This window comes from Podarcis muralis, chromosome 12 (assembly GCF_964188315.1).
Source record: "Podarcis muralis chromosome 12, rPodMur119.hap1.1, whole genome shotgun sequence".
Taxonomy (NCBI): Eukaryota; Metazoa; Chordata; class Lepidosauria; order Squamata; family Lacertidae; genus Podarcis; species Podarcis muralis.
In genome coordinates, this window is record NC_135666.1 from 36069131 (window position 1) to 36087160 (window position 18030).

At 43.2% G+C, this 18030-nt stretch overlaps 1 protein-coding gene across 1 annotated transcript; it reads left to right on the forward strand.

The window, feature by feature from the left end:
- The first annotated feature begins 2261 nt into the window (after positions 1-2261).
- On the forward strand, positions 2262-17731 carry NPY (neuropeptide Y). The gene is made up of 4 exons (XM_028751195.2): positions 2262-2383; positions 4017-4204; positions 14962-15042; positions 17216-17731. The coding sequence occupies exons 2-4, from the start codon at positions 4017-4019 to the stop codon at positions 17238-17240; spliced, it is 294 nt and encodes a 97-aa protein (XP_028607028.1). The 5' UTR covers positions 2262-2383; the 3' UTR covers positions 17241-17731.
- Positions 17732-18030: the final 299 nt, after the last annotated feature.

The following is an 18030-nucleotide window of genomic DNA, read 5'->3' on the forward strand; positions in this document are numbered from 1 at the left end:
TGCAGTATAATACAAACCAACCTCAGAGCAGACTTGCACTGTACTCAGTAGGATTTCTACTGCTGTGATGAAATCTGTCTTCCAACCCTATGGTTCTATGAAACTCCATTCATGAGAGTGTCATTGAATTTTCAAGTGTGATTTCTTATCTCAGTTGAAGAATGGCTAAAAAAAATAAATGGAGAAGAATGAAGAAATAAACTGAAAACACCTGGTGAGTTATCACAATGATATGAATCATTGGTGTGGCTATATTTGGGATCCAGTGTGTGGTTCTAATGTCTACACACAAGGTACAGAAAACAGGATCCCAAGAACTGGAGCATCTTTCTCACACAGATGACATGTGTCAATGTCACACCTGTTCACGTCTCCACATTCTATGGCATTGATTGGAATCGGGACAAACACCAGTTTGCTATTTAGCCATTCGATGCAATATCAACCCGAAGAATTCCTTGCCACACGTTGCATATTTCAGTGGGTGTATTAACTGTATCCCATATACAGCACGTAACGAAAGCATACCCTTGAAATGTGAGAGCTTTGTGTATGGAACAGCGCATGGGTGTATTCATTAGCCAAAGACAATTGCACTTTTAGAACCGTGAATCACAACACAGGTTAGCGAATGGATTTTTCCAAGAAAGCAGCCTGTGTGGTCACTCCTTTGTCCATAGCTCAACGAACATCTGCTTTGCAGAAGGTCTTGGGCTGATTCACTGGCAGCTCCAGGAAATGTCTCCTGTCTGAAACGGGAGAATCACTGCCAGTCAGTGAAGGCAATACTGAGCTCAATGGACTAACGACTTCCCACAATTGATATATAGCTATGCACATGCATTTATGTACTCAGGACACACATCTGCTCCCCCCCCCAATGGAAATTAATCTCTTGTGTCCGAAAAGTAATGTGTGAAGTCTAGGGATATGTTGGTGAAATCTGCGTGGAATGCGAAGGACTCTTTCTTTGCCTCTCTTCAGTTGGCGGGAGCTTTGCAGACGAAATTTGGCAGGACTCAATCTTCGGATTTGTGCGTTTGCCACTCTGCAGCCGCCGCGTGGGATTACAAGAAGGGCTGAGCTCTCTTAGGGATCATTGTCTTCTCTGCTTCGAGATCAAAGTTGGAGTGGAAGAGGGAAAGGGGGCGGGCAGCTTTTCAGATGCCGCCTGTCAGGTCCTAGCATTTGAATCTCCTCGGTGCAAGCAGGAAAGCATTTAGTCTCCCTTTGAAGTCTACAGACTCGTGTGTGTGTGTGTGTGTGTGTGTGTGTGTAGCGCTATTTGCCCTCCGTTCAAATCCTGCTTTGCCAGCTAGACATCTGAGTGTCCCTAGTTCTCATTGATGAAATGGCTCCCCTCCATTTCTTTCTGTTTAGGGGGCATGGATGGAGTTGTTGTTGTTGTTTAGTCGTTTAGTCGTGTCCGACTCTTCGTGACCCCATGGACCAGAGGACGCCAGGCACTCCTGTCTTCCACGGCCTCCTGCAGTTTAGTCAAACTCATGCTGGTAGCTTCGAGAACACTATCCAACCATCTCGTCCTCTGTCGTCCCCTTCTCCTTGTGCCCTCCATCTTTCCCAACATCAGGGTCTTTTCCAGGGAGTCTTCTCTTCTCATGAGGTGGCCAAAGTATTGGAGCCTCAGCTTCAGGATCTGTCCTTCCAGTGAGCACTCAGGGCTGATTTCCTTAAGAATTGATAGGTTTGATCTTCTTGCAGTCCATGGGACTCTCAAGAGTCTCCTCCAGCACCATAATTCACAAGCATCAATCCTTCTGCAATCAGCCTTCTTTATGGTCCAGCTCTCACTTCCATACATCACTACTGGGAAAACCATAGCTTGAACAATACGGACCTTACGGATGGAGTGAGGATCCCTAAATCCCCCCCAGCTTCCCGGATGCCCTAAGGAAGGAATTTGGCTCCACTAAATTGCTGCGAGTGTATTGATGGGGGAAGTGGCCAAACCAAACCAAAAACTTTCTCTGGAGTGATCGAGGGGCCTCTAGCGCGGCGCCTGGCTGGAGATGGCTGAGGCAAGTCGGGCTACTCTCCCACGGACCCCTTTTCCTTCCCTCTCCCCCTCCACTCCCTTCCCTGGTCCCCCCCCCCCCCATGTCCATGTCAAGCGATCGCCAATCCCAGGGCAGCAGGAGGGCGCAGGCGGAGAGGCGGTGATGGAGACGGGGGGGGGGGGGGGGCCTCGGAGTCAGCGCTGCGTGATCGCTCGAAGCCCCTCCCGCCTGCTGGAAAAGCCATAAAAAACCTCGCCGAGGCGCGCAGCCCCACACTGGAGAGCGGAGCCACTTCGCGAAGGAAGCGACGCCCAAGCCACACTCCGGAGGAGCAGCACTGCCAGAGAACCTCAGCCACACACACGGTGAGTCCTCGTCTCCCCTCCCCACGCGTCATCTCACATCCCCATCTCTCTTGGTCTCCGTTTGTCCTGCTCCTCCTAAGTTTCCCAGGACGCTTCTCCTCTCCATCTGCTAAAAGCCCCCTCTTTAGGGTTTCAACTCGACTGTCTTTCGCTTTCCAATCTCATCGGTGCTTAAATCTGCGGAGATTTTTTTCCCCATTTCGGGGTTTCCCCTCTTTTCTCCACGCGTCAAAGATTTGACGTGTTTCCAAGGCTTCTTGCAACTTTTTCTCCGCGCGCTCCTCCTTCGCGTTAGAGTTTGCTCCGGGAGAAGGCTGCCAGCCTGTACCCACTTCCTCGGGAGTAAGCCCCACTGGGATCAACGGGACTAACTTTTGAGTAGATCGGTGGATAGGTTTGTCCCACAGAATTCAAGTCCTTAATGCCGCCAGTCGGTTTGAAAGTTCTCCGTCGCCATTCCTGGATTTTAAACAAATTCCCTTTGTGAAAATAACTTTTTCCTTCCCATGTTTGCCTGCTTTTCAGGGATTGGAGTTCCCTTCCTATGGACACTGGCTGTTTGAGCCGTTTCACTGGGAAAGGTGATGATGAACCCCTAGGAGGAACACGAATGGTTGATCTGGGGCATAATAACATTTGGAGCCCATCAATTGTTGTCTATTGTCTTCTAGTTCAGTGGCAGAGCAAAACACCTGCTTTTGTCCACAACGCTGAGCCAGAGGAACCAATAGTTCTTCCCCACACTGCTTATTACAAACATAAACTCCCTTCTCCAAAGGAAAAAAAACTTGCCAGTTCAGTGGGGTTTGTTCTTTTTTCTAAAGGAACCTTGGGGAAAGATTGTTGGGATTTCCATGATTGATTGATTGATTGATTGATTTTTAAGAGAGAATTTAAGAGAGACTAAAAAATAAACTAAAACCAGAATGTTGACTGAAGCAATGTACTTGGAGAAAGGATGTGAAAGCTGTTAAGCTTCCTAGATTTATTCTTTACTCAGCAGAAATGAAAGAACGACTTACGAACTCTGTAAAATCCTCTGAAGCTTTAATTAACAAACAAACGTACAACCAAAAGGAATGTCGTCTAATATTGATTCTAAATATGGGAAATACAGGGCTGAATTTAGTTTGCCTTGCTCCGACTTGCTCCCAGAATCCATTTTCAACACCACCACGATGCAGTCTTGGAGCATGTCCTGAGTCATTAATTTTATTTAGCTATTTAAAAGATGTCTATGCCCCCTTCATTTTTTCCCCCAGTGAGGGGCACAGTGCGGTCGGTTCAAACCATAAAACCTACAAACCACACTTATCCTTCCCCATTAAGAAACTACAACCAATTGGCACACTAGGTGGTCATTTAGCTTGTTCTCCAAGCAGACCTAACTCCCAGCAAGTCTTGCTTTAGAAGAAATTTAGCCAAGGACCTACAATATTCAATACATCAGAGTAGTTTTGCTAGTTGATGGGTTCTTCCGAATACAACAAGGGACTGGGGACCACCCCTTTCACTGTCTTTTTGCCCCTGCCCCCAAAACAATGGTTAGCGAGAAACATTTAATGTGATGCTTTCTGCCTTGCCTTGCCTTGCCTCACCCTTCCACCCGGCATCCTCCCCTGGTCTCCTACAGATGCAAGGGATGATGCGGTTGTGGCTGTCTGCGATGACGCTTGCCCTGTGCCTGCTGATCTGCCTGGGGACTCTGGCAGAAGCATATCCATCCAAACCGGACAGCCCTGGCGAGGATGCTCCTGCAGAAGACATGGCCAGATACTACTCGGCACTGAGGCATTACATCAACCTCATCACACGACAGAGGTAGGTGCCAAAGGGGGGCATCGCCACCGTCACTCTGGGCGGCAAGAGCGACGTCATGGTTAAGGACACCTACCACGTATCATGGATCCATTATACAACTGCCGGATGTGATACAATGTTAGTTCTTCATCGTGAGTTTCATCAGGGGTGGCTAACCTGTGCCCCTCCCCAAGTGTTGTTGCATCCTCGCTCCCATCAGCTCCCATCAGCATTGTCAGTGGTCAGGGATGATGGGAGTCGTCATCCAACATGATACGGAGGACCACTGTTTAGCCATCCCTGATTTATAGCCTGCCCAGTTCCAGAATGGGCAATGCACATAGGAAGATCTACATATTTGAAGGGCTCCCAGCCTCATTCTAGTGCAGGCACCCCCAAACTTGGCCTTCCAGACGTTTTGGGACTACAACTCCCATCAACCCTAGCTAACAGGACCAGTGGTCAGGAATGATGGGAATTGTAGTCCCAAAACAGCTGGAGGGCTGAGTTTGGGGATGCCTCCTCTAGTGGTACACCCACTCATCCCGCATGGAAATATAAAAATGAAAAAATGCAGCCTATCGCTTATTTTTTACCTTGAATTGCTATTAGGTCCTACTTTCTTGTGTAGAAAGGCAATATTTATTATTATTATTATTATTATTATTATTATTATTATTATTATTATTACCATTGCACATTTGACACTACTGCAGCACTATGGCAGGGCAAGCTGCACTTGGTGAACATCTTCCCTTCTACGCAACAATTAAATGCATAGGAGCCTAGAGCCTATAGGAAACTCAGGGGTGTTTGCATACTTGCTATTTACTCATCCCTTTACTTCTGGGAATCCAGATGTGGTTCATTCCTAAATGTTGTATTCATGCATTTTTTCTATTATCACCCTAATCCTTCCTCGTTCCTAATAGTGATCATCTGTTGCAATTTAAGCAGACAGCTGTTCCTCATAGTTGCAGTGCAATAGTTCAGGTGCGAAGCAATGCTATTATTTTTCCCTCAGTGGATGTGCAGTTGGTGCTGCTGCTGATGACTGGGTAATCTCACCCCTCAAAGGGCTGCTGATGTTTCATTTTCACTTCATTTCACTTTTAATTTGTATACTGCCTTTCTATGTTGCTATACTCAAGGCAGTTTACAAAAAAACAAAAGATCACACACTTTATGATAATTTGTTCCAATACAAAAAATGTCGTAATAAAAACACAATAAGCAACTCATATCAAATAAAGTAATATTCAATAATCCATCAGAATATAAAAGTAGCCAATAAAAATAACTCTCAAAATACCAGCAAATAATAATTACACAGAAATCCACTCTTAACAATTACATTACATAATTACTAAACAATAATCAATAAAAATAACTGCAAGTCACAATGCACAAAAAAACAATACATACAAAACCATGTAAATTTGTAAATGGATCAAATTGAGAAACAAATTATTTTTAACCTGGATCTTCCCAGATGTTGTTGGACTACAACTCCCATCATCCCTGACCATTGGCCAAGCTGGAGAGGGCAGATGGGTGTTGAATTCGCACATCTGGAGAGTACCATATTGGCGACCCCTGGTGTTCACCATGGGAAGCAAAGCCCATCTTCTAAAACTCCTTCCCCCTTCATTCCAGCCTAATGGAGGTATCTATAAATGTAAGGACTAGAAGCCTGAGATTTGTTGCAGAAAGTGCAGGGCAGGATATTTGTTCCATACGTTCATAATTTGAGTAAACCATCATAGGCTTGGACTGTTTAATGTGCAAAAAATGCCATTTAGCAACCTCTCTGGGAAGCTGGTCACAAGAGCATGCATTATAGAAATGCTTCAGTCATTCTCCAATGACACTTATTCCTGTGTTCCTATATCAGAGGAGCCTTGTGCTGCCTTAGATCCAGCAGGTTCAGAAACTTGATCCATTCAGTCATACAGTTCAAACATTTTTGTTTAGGCAAGCAGTAGATTTTTTTATATATATATAAAAGGTTTTGTTTTTGTTTTTTTTAAAAAAACAACTTTGGATTATATATCCCTTTTTCTGATGCACTTATTGGACTATTTTGGATAATTTTTGTCTTATATTTTATAGTAATTAATGGTTTCATTGTTCTCCACTTTTAAAGCATTTTCTGTTAAAAAGTGGATTTTTTAAAAATGGAAGGAGAAGAAATTAAATATCTTTAGTTACAGGCCTTTAGAATGTATGTATGATAAAGATTAGGCTGCAATATCCTTTTAGGAAAAGGGGGGAAAAGATTGCATCCTGGTTGATGGAAGAGAGATATTCTGCTATGGCATCAAGTTCAAAGTTCAAATAAAAACTAAAATTCCCAGGAATAATCTCTCCATTTGGATGCCCACAATAACTTAATTCAAATGGTCATTAGATGTTGTTCTATTTAGTCCCAGGAAGTGATTACAACACAGTTCAGGTTTGGTTCATGTCCTAATTGAGTTACTATTCAAACCAGAGGAGATAGTTTTAATTAGGTTGCCACTGGTTCTGTGCTCTCACAGTTGGGGGGGGATTGAATTAGAAGGCAGAATGATCATTTCATCTTGTTAAAGACGCCTTAGCAAACTGGTAATTTAGTGTCTGTGCAATAAAATATGCCCCCCCAAACCCCCCGATGAAGAGCCCACTGGAAAAGCCTCTCATCAAAAGGAGTTTAATGGCATGTGCTCACAAGAATAAGTCTACCATGTGAGCCAATGGATTTTAGATATAACAAGCGCAATTTCCAGTAATCGTTGCAATTTCTTCAGGTATATTTACTATTGCCTGTATTCACTCATCCTTTTATTTTTATCACTTCTCTCCATGTGTTCATACAAAGAGCAAGTCAGGATTGTTCTTCTGGACAATCCAGCCTTGTGTGAAAATCCAGCCCTTTGTAGGGTTTGGTACTTGAAGAACTAAAAAAAAAAGAGGAACAGATTGTGGTACTGTAAGAAAATTGCATATATGTCACACACTGGAATTGGGTGAGAGAGAAATTTGATTCATATTTTAATGCAAATCGACCTGATTCACACTTCCGAAAGCAACATGTGAATTGAAATGTAGCTATCCTTTGAAATATGATTTTTTTTTTAAAAAGGACTTTGTAATGCCAAAACACGTACCTGAAAATGGGTGCATTAGGTGAGAGTGTGCATAAACACGCATACGTTAGTGAAAAAAGCTTACAAAATTGCATTATATTAGGGAAAACTGCATACAAAAATGTGTATATTAGGAGAAAGGCAAATCCGAACGTGCTGACAAAAATATTTGCCAGACTGATGCAGAAATGTGGTGGACAGAACATAATAGTGGAAAAATTAGGAACAGAGAGAAACTGAAATTGACCGATTTGTCCATCTCTGGTCAGAACAGCCAGCTCCCTGTCACTGTGTGTGTTGTGAAAAAAAATGAGAAATAAAAGAAGAGGAAAGGAGCTAACTGTATTTCTTTATTAACTTGAAAAAGGAATACCTTACAGCATTTTAATGCTAGATAAGGAACCATTCCTTAGTAAGGAACAAATAGCAAAGCATTTAGAAGTGATGGAATAAGAGCTGTTCAACAGTGGAACTGACTCCCTTGGAAGGTGATGGACTCTCCTTCCTTGGAGATTTCTAAGCAGAGGTGGGATGTTACAATTTTATGATTCAGATTAATTGATCCACATCAAAGTACCAGGTATAAGAAGAGGACGAAGTGAGAAAATGTGTTTCCACCAGTATATTTTGTCTAATTAGACCACTTCTACAGAAGACTTTGGGGGGGAAAACAACCCTTAGCTTTCCATTCACAATTTCTGCCGTATGGAAATATTAATCTTGGATAGAAAACAGGTCGGTTTTTTTTTTGAAGTGAAATGTACATTACAACCAGCGTAAGTTGTACATTTCCATTATGGAACAATTAAAACAAAACCTGGTTAAAGCCTTGCATGTGAAAAGGTTTTAAGAGAGGGTGGAATGTACCACTTTTCAACAAAGAACTCCTATAAGGCAAACAAGAAACAAATGGGAATACCAAACCTCTGTCTGTTTCAAGCCCTCATCTCCTTTTGTAGAAGAAGACACAAGCTGGAGGAGAAAGATCCATGCCTTGCTACGCCTCTAGCAATTCAGGATCTCAGCCCTGCGTCCCTCTGTTCCTTTGATAGGATCCAAGTGAACAGGCTACAAGGTTTGGGGTTTTGTAGAAAAAAGGAGAGCAAAGGTGGATGTGAATGAAGTTTGCCAAATTGTGCATAGCGTAGCGAAAGCAGAATGGGAGACAATTTTCTTCCTCTCACATAATGTACAGCCCAGATCACTCAACGAAGCTGAATGCTGAAAGGCTGAGGGCATAGTTGAGCTATGGAATTCATTGCCACAAAATGCAGTGATGGCTGCCAACTTTAATGGCTTAAAAAAAAGGCAATCGGAAAACTTCAGGAGGTGGGGGCGGGATCAGGCTCTCAATGGTGACTAACCATGATGGCTATATACTGCCTTCAGTGTTGAAGGTGGTATCGTGATGAGAAGATCCTGAGTGGGAGAGTGCCACTCTGCTCAAGCCCTGCTTGTGGGCTTCCCATGGGTGTTTGGGTGGTAGCTGCAAATGCAGATTGCTTGACTCGATGGGCCTCTGGTCTGATTCATCTCTCATCTGAGTGTTTCCCACAGTGGGAGATGATGCAACAGATAGAGGGGAGAAGCTGGCTTTCCAACCAGATCTCATCCTCTGTGCCTTGTTTGGTTTCCAAGAATCACCTATACAGGCTTAGGGCTGTAGTGGTAGAGGAACAGCCAGACCAGCAACATACAGAAATTGTCAGGAGTTCAGCCTACACTCGAGTAGGACCCTGGCAGTGACACATGCCCAACTGCCATGTTCTCTCCCTCCTGGTCTTTCGTTCGGGAGCTTCAAAAGCTTTCTTCAGCCCGAATGTCACAGCGACCGTCGCCAACCGACACTGGCACACTTAGGGATCCACATCATGCGTGACAGACCTCAGCAACTCAGTATTTTGGCTAATCTATTTTATTTACATATAAAGCCCTGCAACATGGCTCCCTCTCTCTCTAGCATCAGACAGCAAAGGGAAAAAGAACAAAGGACAATAGTCCCACTTCACGGAACACAGTAACACAAACATCCTGTCTCCATCACTTCCCACTCTGTGGAGTCAAAACATATACGGTCATGTGAAAGACAACAATCCCATGACTGCAGTCACGGAGCAGGAATTCTAACAGAAATAACCCATTTAATCCCCATAATGCAGGGCCTTCTGGTGTGTACATTGTGAACATACCCTCTGAGGGATTTCTATGTGCCAGATATCTTACACCATGAGAAATATCTCAAAAGCGTTTCTTACAACAGAACATTCAAACACCCCTTACCAGCAACAAGAAGAGTGTGCCCCCCCCCAAAAAAAACCATACTGGTAGATTTTTGCAGCTCAAAAGCTTTGCTTTCAGCCCAGCCCACAGCCTCTTCTTTCTCCCCATGAGACATGGCTCAGCAGCACTCTAGCAGTTAATGAAACTCCAGCAGTGCCTGTCAGTGATGTTGGATTTGTGACGTCGGCTGCGTTCACCCCACACATTCAAGGCCCATTTAAAGCACATGTTTTCTGCAACATAATGTATACATGCATTTTTGTGCTCCCTCCTGAGCTATGCACAGTCTTGTGCCTGTCTTTGGGTTGGAGAACTGCACCATAACATTCAGAGGAGAGAACATAACAATAATAAAAAAGCAACAACATCAAACATTAAAAGCTTCCCTAAACAGGGCTGCCTTCAGATGTCTTCTAAAAGTCAGATAGTTGTTTATTTCCTTGACATCTAAAGGGAGGGCCTTCCGCAGGGTGGGCGCCACTCCCGAGAAGGCCCTCTGCCTGGTTCAACAAGGAGTCTTATGGAACTGCTGGAGTAGGCCAATGGCCCATCTAGCCCCACATCCTTTTCACACAGTGGCGAGAAGCCCCCAGGCAAGACCCACTTCTGTGGTTTCCAGCAACTGCAATTTAGAAGCTTTGCTGTCTCAGACAGTGGAGGCAGAGTGTGAGCTGGATAGCACAGCTGCATCACATTCAGTTGGCCTGTTGGTTCAGGAACTGTGAATTGCATAGTGAAGCGAACCAAATTTTGCCCCGATCCCTGGCAATCATTCCACAAATAACATGATCATCTGAATCCACCTCTAGTAAAAGCATCTTGCCAACATCGGTTCTTCTTGGAAATCAAAGACTAGAACTAGAAATCAAAACAGTCTTTGGCTGCCATCCCAAGCAGCTACATACCTCTGAGGAGTAAACCCCATGGAATTCAATAGGACTTCCTTCCGAGTCAACAGACATAGGGTCGGTTAGGGTTATTCACTCATGAGATGATGTTAAAACAAACAAACCACAGGCAAAGGTAGGTTTCCAGTTTGTTCTTTTAAAAATAGTTCCATAAGACTCCTTGTTGAACCAGACAGAGGGCCTTCTCAGTAGTGGCACTCACCTTGTGGAATGCCCTCCCTTCAGATGTCAAGGAAATAAACAACCATCTGACTTTTAGAAGACATCTGAAGGCAGCCCTGTTTAGGGAAGCTTTAATGTTTGATGTTGTTGCTTTTTTATTATTGTTACTGGTGTTCTGTTGGGAGCGGCCCACAGTGGCTGGGAAAACCCAGCCAGATGGGCGGGGTATAAATAATACATTATTATTATTATTAGGTTAAAAAATTATCTCATGGTGAGGGAGGAATTCTAGAGAACACATCTGTTTTGGGACTGCAAGATGCAACCTAACAAATGAACCGAGTCTCATGGTATTAGAGCTGTTTTTCCCCTTTTAAATTGGGGCCCTGGTTTATGGCATTCAAGCAAGAGTGGGTGGCAATTTTGCTTGAATTCCATTATATTTACTGCAGCTGAATCTCCTCTTTATTGTGAAAGACATCATCCAGAAGTACTATTAATTGACATCAACGAGGGTTTTGGCTCATAATGGGCAGCGGGATCAGAGTCTTAATTTGGTAAACTAATATAAAAAGCCCAGGCATTTTCCTTAAGGATATTAACTCATTCTATCGCTGGAGCTCTGGCCATGTCTCAATTCACCGGAGAAAGGAAGCAGAAGCAAGCCTCAGATCATTTGGGGCTAGAGAACATTTGAATTTAGCATTATGCTTCATTAAATTATTGTATGGGTGGTTGATTAAAGCAGCTGGTTCTCTTCATATTCTTCACTTCAGAAATGCTTTGTCTGTATGGCATAAAGAAATCTCATTGGCTAAATGCAAAAGGGAATGCCTTTGTTATAGTGAAGCTAGTATGTACCATTGAAATGGGGAAAATGTTTTTTTTTTAAATAATAATACTGAAAATAGGTTATTGGAAGTGCAGGAAGAAGACTTATTATACTCAGTCAGACCACTGGTCCCTGTAGTTCAGTATTATCTGCTACCCAGACTGACTGGCTCTCCAAGGTTTCAGATATAAGCTTTCCATTGGCTGCAGGAGCTTTCCGAGCTCAAGCTGAAGCAGACGTTCGGTTTCCGAAAAATGTTCAAAAACAGGAACACTTACTTCCAGGTTTGGGGTGTTCGGGAGCTGATTTGTTTGGCAACTATGCCATTTGGGAACGAAGGTACCACTGTAGGTCTTTTTGAGCCCTACCTAGCAAAGTTGGGGATTGGATCCAGGAAGTTTTTCAAGCAGTGAATGTCCTCTATCACTGAGCTATGGGCCTTCCCGTGCCATTAACATGGTCGTGTCCATCAATGGTCAAATGAGACAAGCAGGGGATGTTTATCCCCATCTTGTCCTGGTTTCGAGCTTCCCAGGATCTTCTGACTGGGATTTACCGTATTTTTCGCTCTATAACACGCACCCGACCATAACACGCACGTAGTTTTTAGAGGAGGAAAATCCGTAGGCATGCCACCCGTAGGCATTCCCTCCATAACATGCACAGACAATTCCCCTTACTTTCTAGGAGGAAAAAAGTGAGTGTTATGGTGCAAAAAATACGGCATTTATTTTTCTAGTCCTCTGGAGACTGTTTGTTGGGCTTAGTTAGACTTTGTTCTACAGTACCACGGGAATTCTAATACAGTGGTACCTCCGGTTGCGGATGGGATCTGTTCTGGAGGTCCGGTCAGATCCCGAGGTTTCCTCAACCTGAGGACCGCTTCTGCACATGGCAAAACCTGGTAAAATACTTTCGGGTTTGCCGCTTTCGCATCCCGAAGTTTACGTAACCGGAGGTATCACTGTACATGTTTAATAAATTGTACTTCTGCCCTCTCAGGTATGCCACAATATACCCCCCCTCCAAAGACTAGAGGGTTTTAAAATTCCGTCTTTCAGCCTCTGCTCCCTCTCTGGAAAATAGGAACTTTGGTTTCTGTAAGGCTGAATGATATATGGCATACATATTACTTCTAGTAACACACTCAAAACCTAACCTCCCTCCCTCCCTCCTTCCCTCCCTCCTTCCCAGGCTTGTTGTGAGGAAGATGGAATTATGTGATCAGCCTGGGCTCCTTGAGGGAAGGATGGGATTGGGTTTTTTTAAACGCAACAAATAAAACAGGGCAAATGCGTTCTAAGAGAAGTGAGCAATAGCTCAGTTGGTTAGAGCATGCTGCTGATAATGCCAAGGTTGCAGGTTTAATACAATACGATAATCTTTATTGTCATTGTCCCACATAGAAAAAACAAAATTGAAAAAAATATACATCAGACATTCAAAAACCAACAAGCCTGCTATCCCAGCTATCCTAGCCTGGTTAACCCCTAAAAACTCTGATACCCCATAATTAAATACAATATACTCCCACAGAGATTACCTTAAGTAAAGGTAAAGATACCCCTGCCCGTACGGGCCAGTCTTGACAGACTCTAGGGTTGTGCGCCCATCTCACTCAAGAGGCCGGGGGCCAGCGCTGTCCGGAGACACTTCCGGGTCACGTGGCCAGCGTGACATCGCTGCTCTGGCGAGCCAGAGCCGCACACGGAAACACCGTTTACCTTCCCGCTAGTAAGCGGTCCCTATTTATCTACTTGCACCCGGGGGTGCTTTCGAACTGCTAGGTTGGCAGGCGCTGGGACCGAGCAGCGGGAGCGCACCCCGCTGCGGGGATTCGAACCGCGACCTTTCAATCGGCAAGCCCTAGGCGCTGAGGCTTTTACCCACAGCGCCACCCGCGTCAACCAAAATCGCGTTTGGATAAAAACTGTTTCTCAGGCGGCTAGTCCTAGTCTTTATAACCCTGTACCTTCTTCCAGAAGGCAGAAGCTGAAAGAGATCAATTCCAGGGTGCGTACCATCCTATTCTCATATGGGACAGCTGCATATTCCTTTATTGCAGGGGGTTGGACTAGATGATCCTCAGGGTCCCTTCCAACTCTACAATGCTATGATTCTGGAGTAGGTGCTTCACACAGCCACTGCTGGAAAGTGGAGAACAGCAGCAAGATGGTGGAGGAGCTGGGAGAGTCATGTGTCGGGCCAACCCAATATATTTTGGCACCGGGGAGAACCGCAGAATGCCACTCCCTTCCCCTGCCAGTTTAGTAAGAGGGAGGCGATGGTGTTGAAGAAAGTTTGCTTTATCTGAGAAAAGTACAAAGCCAGCCTTCTGAACGCAACTCCCAACACTGTGTAGCCCTCCCAACACTCTTCACAGTCTGTATTCCTCACACAATGAAGCACACAAAAGTCAAGCTGTAGTGTTTTGTGCCCTCTGGAAATTTCAAGCAGTTACATTTTTTAGCATTCTGATTGTTATGTACCAAGGATCATTGTGAATTTTATCTGTGTGAGTTAGATGCTTTCAGTTTTTTCCTCTGTCTGTCTCACGTCTTTGAACAAAGTGTCCCTTGTTGAATAAGGTATTGTCTTTTTTTTTTATTAAAAAAACCTCTCTTTTACCCATCACTCCCGCACTAAAAAATAAATAAATTCAGCTCTATAGGGGATTAGACCAAGAAAATTGATAAGTGGTTTTAGTCAGTGCTTTTTTTCTAGAAATATAAGTGCTGGTACTTACCATGAAGTTGTTACAGTAAGTGCTACACTTTTAACCAGTGCTTTTCATCTAAAAAAAAAAAAAAAAAAAGGTGCCGGTACTGCGTACCCTTGAATACACCCTGAAAAAAAGCACTGGTTTTTAGTAATGCATGACTTCTCTTCTGCACAGTACCCAACGCATTGTTAGCAAGCTATAATAGCTGCCCCACCAGCCAGTGTAATTCAAAGAAGCAAAACTCAAATTAGTTGACTTGCACTAACTCTTTAGCCATGCTCACCATACCAGGATAACAACAAAACTGAAAGTGCAGATTATTGGAACCAACTTGATAACAGCTTGTGACTTGTGGGGAAGGGTGGAGAAGAAAGCACAAGAGTTCAATGCTACGGCCAGGAGGCTATTGCTGTGGCTTCACCCCACCAGATGATCCTCTTCTGGTCTAGCAACATCTGGGTGGGCATCTGCTCTGGGGTCTCAGGCAGGGGTCTTTCACATTGGTTGCTACCTGGTCCTTTTAGTAGAGAAGCCAGGGAGATGCCTACAAGCAGCAGATGTGCTTCTACCACAGAACTATGGCCTTATGCGTGTTCACACTGCATTATATGGGAAATTTGAGGAAAGTGCTGTGTGGTTGAAGCACCAGGCAACACATTTGACTTAATTCTCGTCATGTTTTTACATGTTTCAACTTAATCTGTTTTTAAGATACTTCTTATTTAAAAACAAAACTGATTCAACAGGTATGGAAAGCGATCCAGCCCAGAGACACTGCTCTCCGACCTCTTGTTGAGAGAAAGCACAGAAAATATTCCTAGATCTAGGTACGTATAAAAGTCTTTTTGTGATCATTATTATCACTGAGTTGCTTAAGCCCTTGCTCTAAACTACCAACCCTTCTTTTTGTAAAAAAAGAAAAAGAAATATTGAACAAATAAGAGGTTATTTTTTACTTTGCACATTCTAGAACCGTATCCAGTTCTGGACCCCTGCTTTAAAGCTAAAGGGCAGGGGGAGGGGGAGTTACTATAGAATTTGTTGAAGTTTACATTCAAAACTTTTTACATGCCAAAAAGTTTGCATAAATCTTCATCGATGTGAGACCAAATAGTAGGACCATGATGAATTACCCCACCCACAACATTGCATGCTTCTCCCCCAACAACCATGAATGGCTGTAGGGAATCGGGACTTTCCATGTATAGTTGTATGCACAAGGGTTCTCCAAGATCTAGAACCGTAGGGTTCCAGATCTCTGGGAAGCCTTCAGGCATACAACTTATACATGTGATGTTCTCCACCCTGTGTACCACCATGCTGTACACACAGTTGTTGAGGAAGGAACATACATTGTCCAAAGGGGGTCTACTCAACATGACCACACTCCTTGCTCCTATGTCAGGCATAGGCAAACTCGGCCCTCCAGATGTTTTGGAACTACAACTCCCACCATCCCTAGCTAACAGGACCAGTGGTCGGGGATGATGGGAATTGTAGTCCCAAAACATCTGGAGAGCCGAGTTTGCCTGTGCCTGTCCTATGTTGACAAACATTGAACCAAATAATGCCAGAATAGAGCTATAGATACTAGAGATTCTGCAATTGTGGTACAAACGTACAGAGTGTTACACGAAGAACTGGGCTTTAATGAATTGCAAATATCTTCTGTCTCCCTCCCTCCCTCTGAATATAATTTCATCCAAGCCATCCTGCATCTACCTTATTCAAACAGGATGATGTTCTGTCAAAGCTAAGCCAGTGGCTTCAATGGCAGAGAGCTAAGCAAGCGCTCAAGAATTCTGTGAAAAATGCATGTTTAAAATTAGCTGAATTTGACTAACTTAAGTCCATTGGTTTCAATGGGTCTACACTAAGGAAGACTTAGTCAGATACCAGCCAGTAGTGAGACTCACTTCAGAGCAAGGAACAATCCTTTATAATATAATTCAACAGTTTTTACTTCATCTACTGCAGCTTGCACATAATCAAACTTTAAAGGGAAAACTAGAATATTACACACACATACACAGAATCCGATTTTCAACACATTGTTAACAAAATAATGTGATTATCTGCAACACAGACAGAGAGAAATAAGTCTAGTCACCAACTAATATGGTGAGCAATGCTATGTTCTATTGGTCTTTTGATTTCAAATACATTTGTTGTTTTTTATTATTCGTGTTGCTGACTTCTATTTTTATTACTTTTTTCTTTTGCTGTTGGAAAGCCACTTGCCCTGAGAAGTGGCCTACGAATATTTTAAAGTAAATTAAAGATAAAAAAGTAACAATTCAGTTCCCAGGTGCATTTCAACCATGTGGCCTTCTTCAATGGTATAGAAACCAATGATTTTACTGGATTGGCTGCATTACAGTAGGATTAAATTCAGATGCCTAAATCAGAGTGGAGGACTCTCCTTTCCAGGAAGAAGGCGCATGATATATATGGGCAGGTGATGTGTCTTCCATGCCTTCCTAGGAAATTAACACCAAAGCCTTCAGACACTCGGCTCATCCTGTGTTGAACAGCATCCTCCTCTGTGAAAGTTCTTCTTGGGCTCCTCATCCATCTGTCCCTGCATCCAACAAAGCCATTGTCTGAGCAAAACATCTCCTCCTCACACCACAGAACTTCTCTCTCTGTGTGCCACTGGACCCCATGTGCTCTGGGTACTTCCCAAATCTACCAGAACAGATTCAGGGCAGTGCATGTGGGAGGGTGGAGAAGGAAGAGAAGTTCTGTGGTGCAAGCAGAAATTGGTCTGCTCATGCAAGGATTTCACTGGATTCAACCTAGAACGTCCTTAATATAAAACTATTATTTCCATTATTCGGTGTACAAATCTCACTTGTATCCCTCCTTGTCTATGAATTGGGTTGCACGTGGTAACTCATCATATATGTCTTTGAGTGAACTTATAGTAGTCCTGAAAAACAGTTTAAATATTTCTACTCTCTCACTGAGCACCAGGATATGTTTTTCTCTGTGCTACAGGTACGAGGATCCTTCCATGTGGTGATGGGAATGAATCACCTTCAGTATTTTTCCTAGTTTTCACTTCATGTCCCATTGCTAAGAAGACCAGCTGGGAGTATCACACCCGCCAAATGCATGCAGCCATCGTAATGAATTCTGTAGTGTTCTCCCTTCCTTCTCCTTGTACATACATTTGTTTAAATAAATTAATTGTGCACTCCAAATGGTAACATTTTAAATGTGTGTGTCAAGAAAAGGCCCATTATAATGGGCAAGGGTTTCTTTTTTTAAAAGCTATTAAAACTGAGTTACAACCTCTTTACTGTCTCAAGTAGCATGAACAACAATCAGAGTACCAACTTCAGTACAGTAGTTGTAAAAAGTGACATTTGTTTGACAATTTTTCTGGCCTCGGGACTCACTTTTAATATTTATTTTATAGAACATTATTTGTTCCATTACAATTATTGGCCATGATGCAACTGAGATAAAAAAATAAAAATAAAAAAATGTGGAAAGTGCATATTTTATTAATCAGTGTACAGAATATTATTTATTGCTTTGACAAATCTCTTAATATTGATAGCATTTTTAGAGGACAGAAACTTTCCTGTGCCTGTGAATTAGACTATCAAAACCAATTCGAAAAAGTGCTCTAAACCTATTGCTGCTTTGTTTTGAAAAAAGAACCCTTATTTTTTATTTAAGATAACAGAAGGATGAGTTTAGGAAAGATTTGTGTTGCTCAAAGCATTGAACATTTAGTGCAGGTCTCCACAACTAAGTGGAACTAAATATAGGCCACCAGCCGTGAAGTATGGCCTGCCAGGATC

Bases quoted from the DNA above. Each gene is read 5' to 3' on its own strand.
- NPY (XM_028751195.2), top strand. From the start codon at position 4,017: ATGCAAGGGATGATGCGGTTGTGGCTGTCTGCGATGACGCTTGCCCTG. The intron at 4,205-14,961 runs GTAGGTGCCAAA...CTGATTCAACAG, and splicing joins AACCTCATCACACGACAGAG to GTATGGAAAGCGATCCAGCC. The intron at 15,043-17,215 runs GTACGTATAAAA...TCTGTGCTACAG, and splicing joins GAAAATATTCCTAGATCTAG to GTACGAGGATCCTTCCATGT.